Source organism: Hevea brasiliensis, chromosome 13 (assembly GCF_030052815.1).
Source record: "Hevea brasiliensis isolate MT/VB/25A 57/8 chromosome 13, ASM3005281v1, whole genome shotgun sequence".
Classification (NCBI taxonomy): domain Eukaryota; kingdom Viridiplantae; phylum Streptophyta; class Magnoliopsida; order Malpighiales; family Euphorbiaceae; genus Hevea; species Hevea brasiliensis.
The window spans coordinates 11,018,529-11,041,937 of NC_079505.1; the positions used below are offsets into that span (position 1 = coordinate 11,018,529).

The 23,409-nt window shown below is 26.7% G+C and overlaps 2 protein-coding genes and 1 long non-coding RNA gene across 4 annotated transcripts; 2 read left to right on the forward strand and 1 right to left on the reverse strand.

The window, feature by feature from the left end:
* Positions 1-7,046: 7,046 nt before the first annotated feature.
* On the forward strand, positions 7,047-9,815 carry LOC131171813 (zinc finger protein SHOOT GRAVITROPISM 5-like). 2 transcript variants are annotated; one of them, XM_058131781.1, is made up of 3 exons: positions 7,047-7,637; positions 7,719-8,112; positions 8,758-9,815. In XM_058131781.1, the coding sequence occupies exons 1-3, from the start codon at positions 7,523-7,525 to the stop codon at positions 9,572-9,574; spliced, it is 1,326 nt and encodes a 441-aa protein (XP_057987764.1). In that variant the 5' UTR covers positions 7,047-7,522; the 3' UTR covers positions 9,575-9,815. The 2 variants fall into 2 exon arrangements, with proteins under 2 accessions (XP_057987764.1, XP_057987763.1); XM_058131780.1 differs by having other exon boundaries at positions 7,050-7,637; positions 7,713-8,112.
* A 6,922-nt stretch (positions 9,816-16,737) lies between these two features.
* Positions 16,738-17,567, forward strand: LOC110652245 (uncharacterized). Its single transcript, XR_002494396.2, has 2 exons — positions 16,738-16,910; positions 17,305-17,567. It is a non-coding gene; the product is annotated as an uncharacterized LOC110652245 (long non-coding RNA).
* Positions 17,568-18,956: 1,389 nt separating this feature from the next.
* Positions 18,957-19,886, reverse strand: LOC110652244 (zinc-finger homeodomain protein 10). The gene has a single exon (XM_021807802.2). The coding sequence runs from the start codon at positions 19,615-19,617 to the stop codon at positions 19,102-19,104; it is 516 nt and encodes a 171-aa protein (XP_021663494.2). The 5' UTR covers positions 19,618-19,886; the 3' UTR covers positions 18,957-19,101.
* Positions 19,887-23,409: the final 3,523 nt, after the last annotated feature.

A 23,409-nucleotide genomic window follows, 5' to 3' on the forward strand; every position in this document is an offset into this window, starting at 1 on the left:
CCTTCTATCTTTACCCAATATTTTCATTTAATTCACCTCATCATCATAAGATTGAGATCATTTACAAATGATTATTAAATGCAATTTTCTTTTTTTTTTTCTATAAAAAGGCATAGTGCTTATGATTTATTTTATTATTATTATTTTCATAATATATTATTACCATAGGAGGGATAGGACTCCACTTCTAGAAACCAAACATAGAAAATGAAGCTCTGACTAAAGTGTGAACAACCATAAAATTTGACAATACAATTCACAATTGACTCAATTAACCTAAAATTATCCTTTCAAAAAAAACCCTATAATTATTTTTAAAAAATTAATATTTTGACTCAAAATATTCAATCACCCAACTAATCTGAATTTCATTTTATTTTTTTTATAATGATTTGATAAATAAATTAAATCAATTATCAATACAAAATAATTTAAATTCACTCAATTTGACTCAATTTCTATATCATCTCTATATATTCACATGATAATTGAATAAATTCTCCAATAAAGTCTACATAAAATATTTAAAAAAGGGTCATTGAAACTTCACATTGATAAATATTTGTAGGTAATAAAATTTTAATTTATTAAAATCCAATAAGTATTTGAATAATTTTACAGAATTTTCAAGCTTTATAACACTTAGAGTGAAGGTGCATGAAGTGTTGGATTAGCATATCAAAATAATTCTTTAGAGATGTTTGTCTTTCATATGAGATGATCCACTACCTTAGTTGAAGGTGATGGGGGGGCACATGGAAACTAAAAAGGCCATCTTCCCAGAAAAGTTTAGAACATTACAGCCACAAAGCTCAAGAGAAAAGGGATAAAAAGAAGTGAGAAAAGTAAAGCAGAAACAACCCACGCTCCTTGTCTGACTAGATATATAATTGCACTTTTATTTCTATATATTTTCTTTCTTTTTTTTTTTTATTTTTTGTTTAATTTTCCCCATCTTCAATAATATTCATCTCCAGCCATTGAGTTTCTAAATTAATTGTAAGCTCTTTCAACAAAACAACAAAATCAAACATGACCCCAAACAGAAGCTTCTGTTAGATACTATATGTGTCTATGCACCACCTCATGTATATGGACCTTTATTTCATTCACAAAACCTGATACCTTATTTATATATATATATTGAGAGAAGAGGCTAAACTGTTATTTTGATTAAAAAAATTAATATTCATCTAAAATTAACTAAAATTAAATCAATAAGCTTTAGTAAATTGATATTTGATTCATCTTAATTTGAATAAGCTAGATTTTAAGTTTGCGTTCTAATAAAATTAAATAAATGAAATAAAATCGAAGCTTTATTGAACAGAAATGTCAAACATTTTTACTAATTAGTAATTATATCCAAATGTTCTAATTTTGGATCATATATTCTAAACTTTAAGAATGGAACAATTATAGCTAAAATCTCAAAATCAATGGGGGAGATTTTGAATTTTGTCCACCTAAAGTAATAGTTGATAAAAAAAAAAAAAAAAAAGAAGAACCATAAAACATTTTATAGTAAATGCATTTTATTGTAGCGATTAACAAAATGAATTCTAAGATTGAAAGATTTGAATACAATTATTCCAATTTTAAAGATTGAAAAGATGTATGGTCTAAAATTAGAATATTTGAATATAATTGTCAATTAACAAATTCAATTGGGAAATCAAAATCATTAATGAAGATTGAAGGTTGAATTGATAGGATTTTTTTTTTAATGAAAGAATTGATAGAACTTAATTTAAGAATTGATTAATTAGTGTGTTTATTGAGATTGATATGTTATAATTAGTCGATATATAGAAAAGTTTAAAATGTATATATGGCCACAAACATAGGGACATCCAACACCCCACACCTTTGTGAATTGGAGTACTTGAATCCCATCCCATGCATATATATATATATATGGTAAACAAGATGTGGTTGTCTTGTGCATAGAGATCTCTTATATTTGTCTATGCGTTTGATAATTAGATGACAACAACAAAGAAAAAGATTTTACCATCTTCATCTCATCATAGCCACCACCTTTACACATTTGGCTTCAATCACTAAATCCATACAAAACATATCATTCTCTCTCACCCACAATTAATCATTAAGCTCTTGGAGGGCCCTTTTCGACAAGACAAATTAACCTATCAATGTTATGCAATTCCTTAATTTGTTTTTCAAGTCTTAAATAACGTCAAATTATTATATATATATATATATATATATATATATATATATATATATATATATATATATATATATATATATATATATGTATGTATGTATTCCTTTTCCATCTATCTCTTCTTTATACTTTCAACCTCATTCCTTATTTGTACATGGTGGATACCTCCTCCTTTTCATCATTTATCACCATCAAAGATCCATATGAACACTAACCAATCTAACACCCCTACTTTTATCTAAGACAATTAAAAAAAAAAAAAAATTTGGAGTGGATGATTTTAGAAGCATTCAAAACTTACCTAGTTTAACTAGAAGATGATTAGATGTAGCTACTATTACACTTCTACATAATGAATAATGAATATAAAACAGTCGTCATATATGTTTAAACTGTAGTTATAAGTTAGTGAGAACGATTTGAGAATTGCTACATTTGTTTCTGTTGTGGTATTATAAAGTAGTAGTTTGATTACGTTTTCACAATGAACAAAAATCACTACCTTAAATAGGTATAAATTATTATTATTGTAATAATTTTATTAACATTTTTTTTTAATTTTTGACATAATTATTATAAAATCTTGAAAGGGTAATTGGAAAAAAGGAACTTTTTAATTAAAAAAAGTGTTAGTCTAAAATGTTGTTTTAAAAACAAAAGTTTAGTTATAAATTTTTAATTTCAAACATTTTAAATATATTTGATTTTATATTAATTTTATTATTTTTTATTAATATATTTAAAAAGATATTTTTTTAATAATAACTCTAACAGTAATATCAATTTTTTTTTTTCATCTCACTTGAAAATTAGAAAAAAAAAAACACCATTTTGGGTTGGAATTTTTTTTGAGTTGGGCTCTTGCCTTCAAACTTTTAAAAATGGACTTTGGGCCTTGAGAGACTCTTCAGAGCTAATGAAACAAAAAATTCCGGGAAATTACATAATTCCCTACAGTCTCATATATTTTCACTTAAATGGATGGAAAATTAAAAATTATTCTTTTAAAAATAAAAAATAATAATAATTTTTAAATAATGAAATATATTTATATATTTATCTTGTAAAATTTATATTTGTATATTTTTTAAAAATAAATTGTACAGTTCTAATTTTTAAAATTACAGATCACTTGAAAAATAGACTTAATTTCAATATATAAAAATTAGTCCGAAAATAATCTTTAGAAAATTTCAGAAATATAAAAGAAAAACCACAATTTAATGAGAGGTCTTCTTTCTTAATTATTTACACTCTGTTGAGAGCACTCTAAACTCATTTATTTTGAATATATTAGACTGATGTAAATAATATATCTTTAAAATTTCTCAAAAAAAATGATTTAATCTCAATACATGAAAGTTAGTCTAAAATACTCTTCATCATATTTACCAATATATATATATATATATATATATATATATATATATATATATATATATATATATATATATATATATATATATATATATATATATATATATATATATGCATTTCATACAAGAATCATATCCTAAGTTGAATGTGAACTCAAGTAATTAAATGAGTGCATGATAAGATTTTTATTATTGAATATGCAAGTAGAACATATTTTATATAAGATTTTTACAGCAAAAATGTGCCGCGTAATTTAGAAATTGATGGTTTTCTGTTTCAAATGTCGGTTTCAAAATTGTTGCTAATCGGTTTCTGATACATTTAACTCGTTCTGCTCAGTTTCTATTTCAAAAGCCATTTTAAATTACAAACCGACTTAAATCCGTTTCTAAATTTGGTTTCTGTACTGATATTTTCTTGTACTGTTTTATATAAATGTTAGTTGTATACCTAAACTTAATGCAGCCAGGCAAGCATTTTTGAAGTTAATGTCTTAGCATATAATCACAATAAGTTGTCTTACATTGATTTGAGATTAAGTATTTGAGTTATATATAAGATTTAGGCAAACTTCCTCCCTTTGAGCTAACTTTTGAGGTAAAGTTAAGTCCAGTCAATTTTCTCTACAATAAGAGTAAAATAAATCGCTTCTCTAAATCCAATCTATACTATTTATCCACCAATATTATATTTCTTTTTTCAATCTCTAGGTTAATTGTTTAATTGAATTAATGAGTTCAATGGAATTGAAAATTTTCTTGCAATGGAATTGACAATTCTAGAAGTTTTGAAAGGTGAAGTTAGCTTACATATGCATGAACATAAGCGTTATTATACAAATAGGTTAAGTAAGAGAAAGAGAGGATGGAAATTATGACAAAGAAAAGGCAAAGCTGCTAATCATCAACTTTTGTATATATATTTTATTGTGTTGAGGAATGGGGAGATGATGGGAGTTGGATTCTCAAACACATGCAGCATCTCAAGTGAATGTCCTTTGCAATTATCTTCTCCAAATGTTTTCCATCATCCACAATATCTAATCTTACTTTACATTCAACATCAAACTACTATTCTATTCCATATTTTATAACAAAAATTAAATTAATTATTAAATTAGTTTATTCTATTTCATATTATTAAATTAATCGTACTCTTAGGGTCTAATATGTGAAAGAGCCCTCCACACATAGTCTGCAGTCAAATAGTCTTATGGGCTAATTCTTTAGAATCCCACATCAAATATGGAAGATGTATGTGTGTGACTTATGTGAAATTTCGTGTTTTAGTAAAATTATCATAATTCTGCTAAGCAGTATATTCTGTCTCTAAATTGAGTGTGTGCGTCTTTTTATATCAAAAATAAAAAATTTTAAAAGCGTACTCTCTTATTCGTTTATATTAATTTAATATATTTAATATAAATAATTTTAAATTATAATTAATTAATGGATCTAGCTATAAAACTTATAAAGGAAGATCTTTCTTTTGATTTTTTGTGGGTGTGGTTGTGATATTGCTTACTTGGAATTAGGTTTCTTTATAATTAATCCACATATTATATACATAAAGCCTAAAAGGAAGGAAGGGAGAGGTGAATGAAATTATGGGATTGGTAGGTCCTTTTTGTGATGGGTCCCACTCTTTTTCAGACCGGCAGCCACCAAACAAGAGTAGGCCGGCCTTACTCCTGGTCTCGTTAGATTCTTTTGTCACTTTGAGAAATAATACCCTGCTTTTCTGTTCGTTCATCTTACTGTGCACCGCATGATCTCTCCGTCAACGTTTAGGAATTTCCTACTGTTGATTTTGAATCAATTGTGAGTAAATAATGCTGGCCGTAATAGATCCTTACTATGGGCCAAGAGCAGAAGTACAAAAGGCCCAGACCAGACCAGGTATATCCTCCACACGGCCACGTGTCATGCAATAATTCCTCCACGCTGCTTCCATATTTTTATTATTTTTATAATTTTTATTTTTTTTATTATAAATCACCTGAAATAGTAGAAGGATTGGAATTTACAGAAAGTATCTGCAATATTAGCAACACACTAATCACTTCGATTCTGCATTGGTTATGGATGAGATGTGTGATTATGATAAAATTATCATTATTTTATTAAAAAATATATTTCTTTTCTAAATTTTTGTGTGCATGTTTATCTTTAATAAAAAAAATAATAATTTATATTATTTTAAAATATATTAATTAAAGGTATTTTATGTTTTTAATATCAAATAAAATTAAAAATTCTATTACTTTTTATATAATTTAATTTATTTCAAAATAATAATAATAATAATAATAATAATAATAATAATAATAATATCACTGCTCTTTTTTATCTATCGCACTTAGATTTTAAATGGTGATTAAAAAAATAATTAGATAATTTTATTTTTATAAAAATACTTATTATATTATTTAGTAGAAATAAATGATAAAATTAAAAAAAAATTAACACTCTTTAATTTTTTAGATTGATAGATAATTTTGAAAAAAAAAAATCAAATGTGACAGATGGAAGTAATAATTACTGAGAGATTTTAACCCTAAATTAGAATATATATAAATACATGTTATTAGTTAATTACATTAACTATTAATTTTGATATATAAAAAATTTAATGAAAATAACTATAAATAAAATCTTATAAAATTTTTTACAAGAATTAAGCAAATAATTTGATAGCATCACTCTTATAAAAAAATATTAATAATCGATTAAAGTGTTCTTACAATATCATTAGAATGTAGAAAGATATTAACAAGAAAGAAAAGCATAGGGAATAATAATAAATAAAAATAAAATTTTAAAAAAATAATATTTTCTTAATTTTTAAAATAATAAATTAAAAAATTTTTCAAAATCATTTATTATCATAAAAACTATATTTTTTTTAGTAGGATAACAAAATCTATATTTGTTTCCCTTTGATGGGAAATTAAAATCTTTGTTTCAATTTGACTAATGTACCATGAGGATATGACTTGTCATCCAGAACATGACCTTTATAAAAAGCTGCTTCAGAGGCTATAATTAATAAAATTTACTGTGCAGTCATGAGATAAAAGAAAAAAGGGGACAGTTTGGTCCATTGAAACCATTGATGAATCCTTTCCTTTTTTTCAGCCTAGAATATATAAATTGCTTTTATATTGACCATTTAATTAATAATTAACACATTATTTATAATTATGATAATTATTGTTTACAAATATAATAAATTTTATTTAAAATAGTAATTTGTTAATTTTTATTAAATAAATATATAAATTAAATTATACATTAGTAGCATAGAAGCCATGGAAATGGTGATAAAAATGGGAAGCATACGTGTATTTGGAGAGCAGGGCTGTATTCATTCATGCAAAAGAGAAGAAAAGAAAAGAAAATTACAGTGAGAGCCATGAATTATGGATGTTTTGTTTCTTTCTGGGTTTTTTTTTTAATTTTTTTTTTTATTTTCATTCTGGCCCATATATTTCTGGTTGTGGGATCAAGTTTCGATCAATGTGATTGGGTCTCTCTCTTTCTCTCTCTGTGTCTCATCATCCTTTCCTATGAAGAAGTTTATTAAGGAGCCTCTACAAACAATACCTGATGAAGATGAGTATCGCAACTAAGAAAGATGGAAAGCTGATGAAAAGGCTGCTCAAAGTTTAAAGTCTATAATAAAGCTGTTAACCGAAAGAAAGAAAGAAAGAAAGAAAATAGCTTTTTTCCTTCTACTTCTTTATCTTCTCTCTTATTTATCCCCACACATATCTTTAATTTCCCTCACTAGTTTTTATACTGCTACATCCAAGATCAGCTGTTGCACGAACAAAGATTCGCTTTGCTTTGCTTCTCTTCTCTTCTCTCTTCTTGGGCTTGTATTATTATAGAGAAATAGAGGAATAGAGGATCATATATCTTGCAAGATACACATCCCATATACGAATTACCCATGCTAGCCAGTAACCCTTCCTCATCACTTCCTTTTTCTTCTTCTGATCCTTTTTCTTGCTTAGAAACTTCAACTAACAATAATAAGAGGAAAAGAAGACCAGCAGGAACTCCAGGTTTGTTTTCTTGCTTTCTTTATATTAATTCTTGTTTTTTCTTATTTTCTGTTTGTAATTCTTGATTCCATGTAGATCCAGATGCTGAGGTGGTCTCTCTATCTCCCAAAACATTATTGGAATCTGATCGTTATGTGTGTGAGATCTGCAACCAGGGTTTTCAGAGAGATCAAAACCTGCAGATGCATAGGCGGAGGCATAAGGTCCCTTGGAAGTTACTCAAGAGAGAGACTCCGGTGGTGAAGAAGAGAGTTTTCGTTTGCCCTGAGCCTAGTTGCTTGCACCATGATCCATGCCATGCCCTTGGCGATCTTGTTGGGATAAAGAAACATTTCAGAAGAAAACACAGCAACCACAAACAATGGGTCTGTGAAAAATGTTCTAAAGGTTATGCTGTTCAATCTGATTATAAAGCTCATCTCAAAACCTGTGGCACCAGGGGCCATTCTTGCGATTGCGGCCGCGTTTTCTCAAGGTTTGTTCTTCATCCATCACATCTTCACCAACAATATTAATTTACAATAGATCTCATCATAACCCTACTCTTTTTCTTAATGATCCTTGGTTTTTTACTGATTGATCCTTAATCCAGTTTTTAATTAACTACTGTTCATTGACAGTTGCTGAACACGGTTCCCAAAAATCAGTTGCAGTCGTTTCTTTTTTCCCTCTTTGTTTCAAATTCTTTCCACTGTCCAAAGCCCAAAACAGTTCCTCATTTATGATTTCTTTTATATAATTATAAAAAAAAATAAGACAATCTCATCTCATTGTTTTTTCTCTAAATGATTGGCTTCAATTTGTTAATTAATATTATATACATATATGTACATGTATCTTCTACTATTTCAATCCCATTCAGTCGCATTCATGAATGATTATAATTATTTATGTATATTTGTGCTTTTCTTTTTTTATTAAATGTGTTTATGGCTTGATCCACCTTATTACTTTGCTTCTAAACCATCTATTCATCAAGGACACCCAGATAATATAGCTATTTTAAGTAAATACTTGCTCAGGTATAAAGGCATTAATTGGATCATTTTCAGTTATTCTTCTAATAATGTAATTGAATTGATTCATTGGTTTGTGTTTTGCTCTCTTTATGATGTTGCAGAGTTGAGAGTTTTATAGAGCATCAAGACACTTGCAATATGGAACGTTTACGACCTGAATCGCAGTCACTACAGCCTGCATGCTTGTCTAGAACAGCTTCAAGCCCAAGCCCCTCTACAGATACCAATTTCAGCACAGCTCCTTGGCCTCCTTTAGTAATACCAAGGAAAACAAGTGATGCCATGTTCTTGAGCCCTACTGCAGATAAAAAAGATTACAATTTGGAACTCCAGCTTTCAAGCACATCAAATCCCATTGAAGTCTCAGTTTCTCCTAAGAGAGATGATAATCATTCCACCCAGTTGCAGCTCTCAATTGGGTCAAGTGATTTCAGTGAGAAAAACGATTCAAATATCACTTGTACAACTAAAGATGCAAGTAAACTTTCCCCACGAGAAAGCAATAATAATAGCGAAAAAGCTGAATTGCCAGCCTCGAGGGTTAAAGAAGAAGCATGGGAGCAGCTAAGGTTGGCCATGGCAGAGAAAGCTTATGCTGAAGAGGCAAGACAACGAGCGAAAAGGCAGATTGAAATGGCGGAACAAGAATTTGCCAATGCCAAGAGAATTAGGCAACAAGCTCAAGCTGAGTTAGACAAGGCACAAGCTCTAAGAGTGCATGCAACGAAGCAAATCAATTCAACCATTCTCCAAATCACTTGCCATGCTTGTAAACAGCAATTTCAAACGAGAACACCTCCAGATGAGAACTCTTGGGTTTTGAGTTACATGTCCTCAGCAATAACAGAAGGTGAAGTAGAGAATGATAATGGAATTAATCTAGCAAAGACTGCAGCTTATAACCTACCCATAAATTAATCCTTCTACCTATATAGCTACTTCTGTTTTGATTATATACATATATATATATATATATATATATATATATATATATATATATATATATATATATATATGATATTAAGATCATTATTTTGTTTATGATCTATCTCTTGCTATACCACGTATAAGTAGGTGTTGATTGGCAGGATTTGGTATGGAAGCTTTGAGCAAGTGTTATTTTTTGGTTAATTTGGTTAATGAAAGTTGTTCTGGCACTTATTAATCTATGAAAAAAATAATGTATGAATGAATGTTGTATTTTTAGTAGAAGAATGGGAGAGTGGGATTCAAAGCTGGGTCTACCAAGTAACTAATCTGCCATCAGCCATTGACTAGCTAAGCTCTATTTAATAAAAAAAAAATTAACACTAATTTTAAATAATATATTAATTATAAATTAAATTGGTGTATACCGTGGGAGACGTAGATAGGTAAATATTTTCATGTTGGTTAGGTTTTAGTACATTGTGAAACTATTTCATTGAATAAGGTCAGAAACAATGATAACTCTTATCCCTAAACTTTTGGTAGTTTTGGATTTTCTGCTTGGAGTATATGCATATGAATAAGCCGAGGTCAGAAAATGAAGGTGACCCCTCTCTACAGCATTAAACAACACTGCTGACCAATATTTAAATTATCAATAGGATGCAAAAGAATACCACCAGAGTCCTTTTTATCTCTATTATATATATATAAATTTAAATCTGTGAAAAGGCCATGTTTTTCAGTGCCATAGTTGCAAGGGTTAATGCCGGACTCACTGGTCCCTTTCAGTCTCCAAAAACAAACTACATTCACCAATTTTTCCTTTCATTTTCTTTTGTGTTTTCTTCATAGTAATCTTTCTCTCTCTGCATAAGAATCAGAGCCATAGATGGGGAAAGGGCGGGGGGTGGAGATGGGACCAGTGGGGTGCAGAGGAAGCAGCATCTTTCCATTTATGCAGACACCATTCAAAGCTTTCTTTTTTGAATTTATTTTCTTGAGCTGGAAATGAAATTTGTTGAGTGTGGTTTCTGTGGTCTGTCTTTCTTTCTTGACTTAAAACCCAAACCAAAAGGTAAAGGTGATTCCTATGTGAACTTTTCAAACCAAGGGGGTCCTTTCTTTTTCTCTCTTTTTCCCCCCTCTTGAAGCAAGTGCTTCTCTTCCTCATCAATGATACAGGTAACTGTTAATTAACCTCTTCTCTCTATTGAATCTAAGTGTTGAAGAGGCATGGTATGTATTATCATTTTCATGCAAAGATTGCACCATCAGTGATGTTTATTGCCATTTTAATACAATAACTGCATTCCCCGTGCGTGGATGATTGTGGGTGATGACCTTTTCCTTCACTCTTGGCATTCCCAACTCCACAACTTGAATCCTGTTGAGGGACGATGGTCATTAGGGTATATATTTGTAGGGACATACACACTATTTCATCATGATTCATGAATTGTAGCGCATTTAGCATCAACCTTGCAATCTAAATATCATTAAAGTGGGAATCCATTTTCACCCCAAAAAGAAAAGAAAAAGAAAGCCTCATTTTTTTGTCATCTTGTGTGTCCTTCAATCCAATGTGGAGAACAATGTTTTGGTTTTTGGTATGAGAATCTTATCTCCATTCACACTAACCAACAAAATCATGCTAATTGGCATTTTCTTAACTTATGTATTACTCTTTAAATAAAAGAATTAAGCTATAACAAAATCGTTATACATATAATCATAATATTTACGACGATATAACGATTTTATTATAATAATTAATTATAATGGATTTAATATGAATTTCATGGTTAAAATTTATTTATTATACATACAATAATTGTATTAAATAATTTAGAGATTTTGGCATTTTAACTTGTAAGGAAGTTGGTTTAGTTTGAGGTGTTTTGCTATGAGATTTATATTTGTTCTTAATTGGGTATTGGTTGGGAAACCATTAATCACCAACTCTAAATGGGCTTGAAACAGACCCAAAGTAGACAAGTCTTTAAGCCCCAAGATTTCAGATATAACACCTGAAAGTAATGGCCATTTTGCTCCAACCCACAACCCAATAATAATTCAAGACAAGTAACCCCAAAAGCCTGTAGAGATGGCAATTCTCGAACTCAATCCACATGTTCTGCACCTGATGAATTTTGTTTTCGTTTTGATTATAATTTTAATTCAATTTTGATAATTTTAATTTGATTTAATTTTAATTAAATTTAATGTTAATTTTTAAATTTTTTTAACATTAATTAATTATTCTCAACTCATAATTACTATTTATCGTACTTCATTTGGATTTTTATTTATAGTAGGGAAAATCTAAAAAATAGTTCATATATAGTCAGCTAAGGTTTAACTTAGTGATCAAGAAATCGCTCACTCTGGGCAATGCCAGATACGAGCTCCCCCCACCCCCAAGTAGGGGTGAGTATTCGGTTCAAACCGAACAGAACCGAATCGAATCGAATTAAATTATAAAAATCGAACTGTAAATTTTAAAAATCGAACCGAACTGAAATGGGTGAAAAATTGAATCGATCAGAACCGTTCTATTTTGGTTCTGTTCGGTTTAAATAGATCGGTTTGATTTTTGATTATTTTTTAATTTAGACTTGATTTTCAAGTTATTTGGTTTAATTTTAACTTTAGTTTGAACCTAATAACCATTAATCAATGAAATTAAACAATTAATATATATAATTAAATATAATTCATAAATTTTCTATAAAAATAAATTAATTCAAAAATTGATTTTGTTTGATTTAGTTCGATTTACCTATATAAATTATTATTCGGATTGGTTCGGTTTAACTGATTTTTTCTCTTCAAAACCGAACCGAACTGAAATAACAGAAATTTTTATAATGTAAAACCGAACCGAACCGATTGAATTTTAAAATCAAATCGATTGAACCGAATTAACTTGATTTGATTTAATTTTTCAATTTGAACCGAATTCTGCTCAGCCTTACCCTCAAATGTACATCTAACAAAAAAAAACCTAACACTAGTCCTTCGCTACAATTTTAGGTCTTACAGTACGTACACAATAGAATATTAATGTGCATGAACCAGTGGCAGAGCTGCAGAAAGCCATAATATAATTATCAATTAAGTAGAAAATACTTTAAAATATATAAAAATATTGGATGAAAGTCAATTAAACTTTTTCTTATAAATATAATTATTTTATTAATAAAATTTAAAAAATTATGAATAATCTAAATAAAATTATATTAAATAAAATATTTAATTTAACGATTATTAAATACATCAGATTATAAGAGGAATCAATGCCTTAATTAGCAGGAATTAATGGTGGGCTGTAGAATCTATGATGTCTGATTGTGCAAGCAGGTACATTGACTAGAATTGATTTTCCAACCAAGCTTTGTCTATAAGAGCATTCATTTTTATCTATTTACATGTGTTTGGATAAAAAAATCTTACTCTGTCTGTTGGTTTCCTGTTGAAGAGAAGCATGCATATCCAGATCATCACATTTAACAATTAATTAACACCCACCATGCATTAATTCCCATGATTCATCATGTTAAGATAGAATAATTAATTATAATATTATGTAATTCTTACCATCAAGATGAGGTTTAGATGCATGAAACTACTGCATGCCCTAGATATATTTATTTCAAGAGACCTTAATATGTACTCATGTTGATATGTACATGCACACACAATGGCTCTATTTAAGAGGCCTATTAAATTGGAAAGTATTTCATAAAAATATTGATTTGGTCTCTTACTTTTTAATTTTAAAAAATATATTATTTAGTTTCTTTATTTTTAATTTATTATATTGTTTAGTTTTTTTTATCAATTTTTCTTTTAGTTAATAATTTTAATGCTAGTAAACTACTATTTAATCACTATATTTAATTAGTTAATCTCCGTATTTTGAAAAACACATTTATTAATTTTTATAATTTGATTTTATTAACTTTTTAGTCTCTTTAATTATTTTTTATACCCAAATTATTCTAACTATTTTCCTCTTATTTCACCCGCAACTTTCTCCCCCTTATTCTCTCTTTATTGTTCATCTTTTGATAAAAAAAATGGTATATACACACAAAAATGGTTCAATTTAATATGTTTATTAAATTAGGAAATATTTCATAAAAATAATTATTTGGTCCCTTACTCCCTTTACCTTAAAAAGTACATTATTTAATTCCTTTATTTTTAATTTATTGTATTGTTTAATTTTTTTCACCAATTTTTATTATAGTTAATGATTTTAGTGTCCGTTAAATTAATATTTAGTTTCTCTATTTAATTAGTTAATCCCATATTTTGAAAAACATATTATTTTATTAACCTTTTTAGTATCTCCCGTAACATTTTATACCCAAATTACCCTAACCCTATTTCTTTTATTTCTTTCTTTTCATATATTTTTTCTCTCTATACGCACAACATTCTTTCTGTTTTTCATCTTTTGATAGAAAATGGTATAGGTTGTCTATGTAATAAGTTCTCTTGGATCTCCAAATAATCAAAATAATAATCCAGAAAAAAAATTTTTTTCTAATAGGAAAACACAAAAATAATGCTTAGGAAATTGAATGAAAATATTTAAACAATTTATAAAAAAAAATTACAAATTCATATTTAGTCTCTACACAACAAAAATTTTCATTTTTATTTGAGAATATATTTTCAGAATATTGTGTTTTTCATAATACAATAACCTACTAATTAGTTTCACTAAAGTATAGGACTAAATAGTTTTTCGAAATAGAGACTAACTAATTAGTTTCACTAAAATAAATGGATTAAATACTAATTTGACTAGCATTAAAATTCATTGACTAACATAAAATTTAATGAAGAGATTAAAGAGTTTATAGGATGCAAAATATAAAGATTAAATAATATATTTTTTAATTAAATTTAATAATTAATTTTTATTTATTTATTTCAAGATATTAATATGTACTTGTGTTGATAGATATATATACACATTGACTCTATTTAATGTGTCTATTAAATTAGAAAGTATTTCATAAAAATAGTTATTTGGTCTCTTACTCTTTTTATTTTAAAAAATATATTATTTAGTTTTTTTATTTTTAATTTATTATATTGTTTAGTTTTTTTAATCAATTTTTCTTTTAGTCAATAATTTTAATGCTAGCAAACTACTACTTAATTACTCTATTTAATTAGTTGATCTCCGTATTTTGAAAAACACATTAATTAGTCTTTATAATTTCATTTTATTAACTTTTTAATCTCTCTAATTATTTTTCATACCCAAATTATTCTAACTATTTAGCTCTTATTTTTCTCTTCTTATGTTTTTTTCTCTCTGCATCCGCAACTTTCTCCCCCTTATTCTCTCTTTATTTTTCATCTTTTGATAGAAAATGGTATATACACACACAATGGCTCAATTTAATATGTCTATTAAATTAGGAAGTATTTCATAAAAATATATTATTTTATTAACCTTTTAGTCTCTTCCATAACTTTTCATACCCAAACTACCTTAACCCTATTCCTCTTATTTCTCTCTTTTCATTTTTCTTTCTCTCTATACACACAACATTCTCCCCTTATTCACTTTGTTTTTCATCTTTTGATAGAAAATAGTATAGGTTGTCTGCGCATAGATGTTAATAAGTTCTCCTAGATTTCCAAATAATCAAGATAATAATTTAGAAAAATTTTGTTTCTAATAGAAAAACACAAAAATAATGCTTAGGAAATTGAATGAAAATACTTAAATAATTTATTAAAAAAAATTACAAATTCATATTAATTTAGTCTCCATGCAACAAAAATTTCATTATCATCCAGAAATATATTTTCAGAATATTGTGTTTTTCACAGTATTGAAACCTACTAATTAATTTGACTAAAGTATATGACTAAATAGTTTTTCGAAATAAAGACTAACTAATTAGTTTCACTAAAATAAAGGGATTAAAATTTGACTAGCATTAAAATCTATTGACTAATAGAAAATTTAATGAAGAGATTAAAGAGTTTATAGGAAGAAAAATACAAAGACTAAATAATCTATTTTTTAAAATATGGAGATGAAATAGTAAATTTCATTAAAATGTAAAGACTAAATAGTAAACTCTATTAAGTTTATGTATTATGGATATGAATAAGTAGAAAAAATTTTTATATATTATGTCATGAAATCATTTCATTTTAATATTTCTAATATGAATTAGGAGGATAGTTAAAAAACCATAAAACTCAAATATTAATTTGAAACTGAACATTCATCTAATAAAGAAAAATAATGAATTGGTTTAATTAATGATTTCATTGTATAAAATTTTAAAATTTAAGTTTCAACACGTTTGATCATTAAATTATTAATTTATCTTAAAACTACATATGAAATACATTAAAAAAATTAAAAAAATGTGTATAACTAGAAATGATATGAACATAGTCACATGCATGAGCAATAAGGAAAGGTTAATGTGAGTCATAATAGAAAGGCAAAGGAGGTTAGGTTCATGAATTGAGAGTTGGATGTATGAGTTGACTAAAGAAATTGATGGAAGAATGGGAGACAAACATATATATTAACAACTGTCTTTAACAGAAATCTGTTTATCATGTTCATCATCGCTACACCTTCAAACTTCTAGCTATTTCAATTCATTCTTCCTTGTCTGAACCTTTGCTAAGCTACCTGTCATACTCTCCCTATCATCATATAATTATGCTTATTGAATTCGAGATCTCACATTCTATAGAAGACTCCAACGTAATTTTTTAATGTCAAGTATGTTACAATAAGTTTCATAGGTTAAATACATATACAGTCACTGGACTATATTCACCGCTGCAATTATGAAAACTTATCTTAATTAAACAATTAGGGAGAATATTAAATTGATTTATGGAAATGGAAGTCAATTTGGTTCTCTTAATAAGTTGAGAGGCTATCAAAAGCTTGATCATCAGGACCAATGAAGGAATTAAGAAGAAAATAAAGAACTCAAAGAAGAAAAGATGGAAAGAAATATGAGACAAGAAAGAAAACGTGTATTTTATCAGTAAATGAAACATTCATATCTTTTTTAAAAAAATGTGCAGAAGAATTAAAATGTCTGGACTAAAATTGTAGCAAAAGGCTATATGATCTCTTCAGATAAACAAGTTAGTAAGTATCATCTTGTGGGAAAATGACAGAACAACTTTTGGAGGAACAGATCGCTGAATTCAAGGAGACTGAAAGCAATGAGATTGCTTGGACAGAATCCCACTGAATCTGAATTGCAAGATCGATTTCACAGAGTTCTTGAATTTGATGGATAAGAAAATGAAGGTCTCTTTCTGCTTTTCTTTTTCTTGGTTCTTGTGCTCTTTGAGTTTTTAATTTTCATGGTGATAGATATCATATTTTTTTAGTGTTTCTGTTGATGGGTATTACTCCTAATGATAATGCCTCTGCTTACTTTTGATTTTCTGCCTTGCAACTCTCACTCTTGTATGCTGTGGTTATCTTTGTTCTGTCATTCAACAAACAACACTGATATATGATACATATGATAGATATGGAGTTGCATTGAATGGCTTTATTTCTGCTGCAGAGATATTTAAAAACCACATCATTTTTCAAGTCACAAAACCTATTGGAAAGCTAATAATTGAAATACAATTCCCTCCTGTTGTTGATATTTTACTGCCCATTGTTTAAGATTTATGCCTGGATTCTGCAGCTTTGGCATGTAATGACAAATCTTGGAGAGACGTTGTCAGATGAAGAAGTGGATGAGATGGTCCGAGAAGCAGATATTGATGGTGAAGGTGATGGACAGGTAAATTAGGAGGAGTTTTTTAGGATGATGCTGGCTAAGTAAATTGCTTCTTAATTCCTTAGCTGGAATGTAATTAGCTGATGAGTTATCAGTGGAAGCAGCTAGTGGTTAAACTCTGCCTACAGGATACCTAATAACAGAAGGGCCGCGCGTTGGGAAGCTAATCATATTCTTCTCTCACCATGAAAATGAAAATGAATAATTTTAAAATAGGCAGATGGAGAAACTCAGTGAAACCCTCCACTCCTTCTACCTTAAAGACCTTAAAGCAAAATCTAATCAGACAACTCAATCATGTTTGGTTTTATGCGCATATTTTCTTTTTATTTCTTTTCAATCTTTATAATCTGAGACATTGGATGTCAGTTTCAGGCTGGTACTTATGCTTTTCTGGTGGTTTATCAATGATGATGGGAATCACCTCTCTAATCTGTCCAAATAAAAAAGAGAGATATTGGGGTGCAATCGAGCCTAGTCGAATCAATACTATATACCGCTGGGAACGCAATTTTGATTAGAAAATTGAAGGTCTGAAACTTGATCTGAAGTCTGAACTCAAAGTGGATCAAATTTTATTTTCTTATACTCAAGCTTCCTTTGATAGAATATTAAAAATACTCAAATTTAACCTAATTTTCATTAAAAATAAATACTCTATCACTGAGTTTGACGTAGAGCAACTCACTACTTGGGTTGCTCAAGTTTGAGCTAAAATCAATCAAAATTGCGTCAAATTTAATATTCATAATTAAGTTGATTGATTAGCTAATCATCATGAATTTGATATTTGACAGAAGAAGATTTTAGCTATGAAAATAACTTAGAAAATTTAATACTAAAAGTTAGCATTTGATCACACCATACATTAGCTTCTCATCACTACGTTTTCAACTATCTAAAGTCTTATTTCATACACAAATAGCAACTAAGCAACCCAGTAGAGTATTTCTTTTGCTGATATTAAGCTAATAATTCAATGTTCTAATGTAAAATGTTTAGTCAGTTGCAGGTGGAATTTTGGAGACTGAAACAATATCAACACTCTAATGCCTAATGCTTAAAATTTGCTTTCATTGACAATGTATTTGAATGAAGTGAAGAAATATTTTATAAAGTAAGTTAATAAAAGGTAAAGTAGGAAAACCTTCCTAAATCACTAATTTGGTAAATTAAAAAAGTAAAGATTAAAACTTTACCTCTTTTAAAAAATCTTGTATTATTGTTGAAATTATTGTTAAAAACAATAGTTTATTAAATATATTAATAAGAGGATATTAAAAATTAAATAACATTTAAAACTAATTTCAAACCCATGAAATAACATTAATTATTAGATATTTCATATATATAGTTTATATTAATCATGCAAATTTCGTACCATTATGCAATAAATTCATTCCTTATCAAGATAAAGAGAATATTTATAGTGATATTTATTGAAAAAATTGAATTTTGCAATTTTTTTAATTTTATCATTTTTTATTTTATCAATTTAGTTCATAAGTTAATGATTTAGTTTTTAATTCTATATCTAATATAAGATCAGACGTATATCTCTGAAAATTTTAAATTGAAATCAGTAACCCATAAATTAGATTAAAGAAACTAAAAATATAGAATAAAATTATAAAAAAAAATACATTAATAAGAGAGAGAATAAAGAAAAAGAAGCAAAAATGGAAAAAGAAATCCTATCTCTTACTGAGTGGTAAGGGAAGAAGCATTCCCAGTAGAAGCAGCAGAAGAAGAAGATGAAGAATTCTTATGATTATGCATCCATACTTTGAAAACCTGTCTACTAATTCCAACTCCTCTACAGAATCTCTCTACCTCATCTTCTTCATCTTTCCTCTGCAACTTCCAACCTAACTTCTCTGCAAATCCCAACATCTTCTCTTTCTGTTCTGCAGTAAACTTTGTCCTGAATCTCTTTGTCTTTCCGCTACTTCTCTCTCCCGGCAGCCTCCTACCCACATCCACGTATTCCATCATTTCCATAACGGTGGAGTCAGGGCGGCTGCTGCTGCTGCTGTATGTTACTTTGCGGTGAAAATTCCGGTGACAGCCGCACGCAGCGCATTGGAGGGTGGAAGGAGAGGCTTGGTCAAGTGTGAACTCTCCACATCCATCTGTGGCATAGCTTCCCAGGCTTGCTGCATGATTTCTCAGGCATTCTTTGTATACTTCATTTGTGTTCTGATCACCACCTTCCATCTCTCTCTCTCTCTCTCTCTCTCTCTCTCTCTGCTACTATTATACTGTTTAATATATAATGATAGTTTTGTTACAGACAGCACTAAGATATATAATGAACATATTGAAATTATGTAATTAAAAAATTAAAATTATATGAAGGGTAGGGTAGATGGCAGTAAAATGTTGGGAAAATAAAGGGTATGACAGGAAAGATACTTAGATTGTCTTGGTTCATGAATGCAAACACCAAAGTACAGAGTTATGAGTAATAACAGGAATAGATTTAATTTATATATATATATATATATATATATATATTTCTTAAATCTAATTTATTATAAATTAAAATATAAGATATGCATAAAAATTTATTTATTAAATATAAAAATTAAGATATAATCAATTGGATTTAAATAAAAATTATATATATATGAGTTGAATAATTTTGTATTAGTCATGAAAAAAATTTTTCGATTAAAATTGGATTAAATTGATTTTAATCGATTCAGTTTAATTTAAATTTAAATTAATTTTTTATAAAAATTTTAATTAAAATGAAATAAATTAAATCAGATGAGAACTGATTTAAAATTAAATTGAAATTAAAATCAAAATTAAAATTGAAAGGAATCCTTCGATCCGGCTCAAATCTGAACTCTTCGGACCAAAATCACGGGTTCAAATCCGGTTTCAGTGTAGAACCAAACCGTGCTAATATTTAATTGATATTAACGTGTCTACAAAGTGTGTTTTGATAAAATAGCATTTTAAATATGATAGGAATTTTTTTAAAAAATTTTTTATAAAAATATTAAATTTAATTTAAATTCATTTTTAATGTTTTTTATTAAAATATTTATAAATATAAAATTTAAAAAAATTGAAGAAGATAATGAACAAAATTTATTTAATATTAAAATTATTATTTTAATGTTTTATTATTAAAAAATAGAAAAAAATAATATTTTATTAGTAATAAATTATATTTTATTAAAATTTCATTTGTTTTACTGTTTTGAAAAGAAAAAAAATATTTTTTTAAAAAAATTGCTTAATTTTTAAATTATTTTTTAAAAAAATTTATTTTTTTATTAATAAATATTTTCTATTAATTTATTTTTCTAAATACTGTAAACACAAAAAATACAAAACATTTTCACGAAACAAATAATCTACGTGAATATTTATTTAATTTTAATTAAAAAATATAAAAATTTATTTATTTAATTTTTTTTTTAAATACAGGAACTTATTTGAATTTTTTTTTCCAATGATAGTAACGTCATGGCAAACATGATGGGCTTCAACTTGATTGTATTATTATATTTATAAACCAAATATAAGATTTAAAAATAAATAAATAAATAAATAAAGTGTAAGCTTGATGATGGGCCCCCTAACCAGTAAGGGGTTCTTCCAATAATTCACCTCGGGAATTTCATAATATTGCCACCACTCCCATTTTCTACTTTTGTTTTTTTTTTTTTTTATAAATAATAATTTAATATCTAAAATTTAGTTAAATTTATCATTTTGTCTTTATAATTATAAAATTAAATAATTTAATTTTAAACATTTTAATAATTTATAAATTTATCCCATATCATTAAAATTTTAATTAAATTACTATTAATTTTAATAAAAATATCAAAATATTTTTAATTTTATTTTTAATAGAAAAAAATTTAGTCCCTAAAATTTTATTTTTTTAATACTATAATTCTAGAGATTTGATTAAATTTATAACTTAGGCTATATTTATTTCACGAAAAATATTTTTTTGAAAAATATTTTTTATATTTTTTGATATTTGGAGACACTTAGAAAAATTAGTTAACGAAAAATATTTTCTCAATAAAAAAAATTAAGTCATTTTTAAGAAAAATGACTTTTATTTTTTTTAAAAATAAGTTATTTTTTATTTTTAAAACTTTGAAAATCTTATTAAAATATAGACACACTTATACATATATAAAATAAATAAATATTATTAATTTAATATTACAACTAAATAACAAAAAATATTTTTTCAAAAAATATTTTATACAAATTATTTTTCATGAAACAAATGAAATCTTAATTCCTATAATTTTAAAATTAAATAATTTAATCATTAAAATTTTAATAAAATTTATCATTAAATCGAGTCTTAATTTCAACATGATAAAAAGTTGTTCCCATTAGATATCATTCAAACCAAAAATTATATAGTTAGGTAATATATGGACTAATATTACTAAATTTGTGAAAAAAAAAATAGAAGGGATTATTAGAATCCGAATTTTTACATAACTACTAATCTATTAATGTTGTAACTATTTAAGTTATTTATGCATGAATTTGGGTTAAGTATAGATTAGTTGAAAAGAAAAAGGGTAAAATATAATTTAGTTATGAGATTTAGTTAAATTTATAATTTGTTTCTGTAGTTTTAAAATTAAGTAATTTAATCATTATATTTTAATAAATTTATAAGTTAATTTTGGCTTAGAATTACCGTTAATTCTGTATTAAATTTAGTAAAAAATATCAAAATATCTTTAACTTTATTTTTAATTTAAAAATAATTTACTCTTTAAAATTTAATTTTATTAAAAATTTGCCTCTAGATTTATATTTTATTTATTTTTTCTTTTTTATATATAACAATATAATATATGAAAATATTAAAAAATTGATATATATATATATATATATATTAAAATAATAATAATATAAATAAAATTTTACAAAATTATAAGAGTTTATTTGTAAATAGTTATGACATTTAAAGATTAATTTGTAAAATATTTGAATATCTTTTAATTTGTCAAAATTTTCAAAGACCTTAAAATAATCAATCCATATTTTTAATAATTATAATTTAAATTTAAAATTTTTAATTCAATAGAAGCCACATTTTAAAAATATAAGAATTAAATTATTAATAAAACAAAATCTTAGGGAATTAAATTATTAATAAAAAAATCTTAAGGACTTAATTATTAATAAAATAAAATCTCATGCACTAAATTATTTTCAAATTAAAAATAAATTTAAAGCATTTTAATTAATTTTGCTAAAATTAACTATAATTTAACTGAAATTCTAATTATAGATTTTTTAAGAGATTAGTAGTCTAATCATCTACAAATTAGGATTCTAATAATTAATCTCTATTTATTTACATATATATTTAGTAATTTTAGCCCATATATCACCTCCATTACCAATAAAAATTTAGGTGTTCCATATATTGCTTAACTATATTTGTTGGCTTGAATCATATCTAATAATGTTGATAACTTTAAAATTAATGAATAGAAAGATTCAAATTAATGATAAATATAAATCATTTTTTATGTTAATTTTGCCCTTGAAAAATCAAATATAAATCATTTTCTATATGGAAAAGCAGAGGTGGTGATGACAAACACAAATATGGACAAAGGAAGGAAGATAGGAAGGAATGAGGAGAGGGGGTAGGGAAAAGGGAGGCGTATTTATTATGTGTGTCGGGATATTGTCCTTTTGGCTTTTGTTTCCTTTAGTGGATTTAGTCTTTCCGTTCTGACACTCCCACTATAATATCACTCACATGCTCACTAGTTGCTACCACACTACAAGCCTCACCCCCTCAAATATCTAACACCACTAGCCCCTAGCCTCTACCAGTCAGACATATGCTAACTTCCATCTGACACTCTCTTTGAATAAAGATGATTAATGGAAGAGAAAGGATGTGAACGATTATAATTGTGTTGAAAAAGAGTCAATTAATTAGGTAAATAAGATAATGTCTGAGAAGAGTTGCAGGAATTATTACATGTA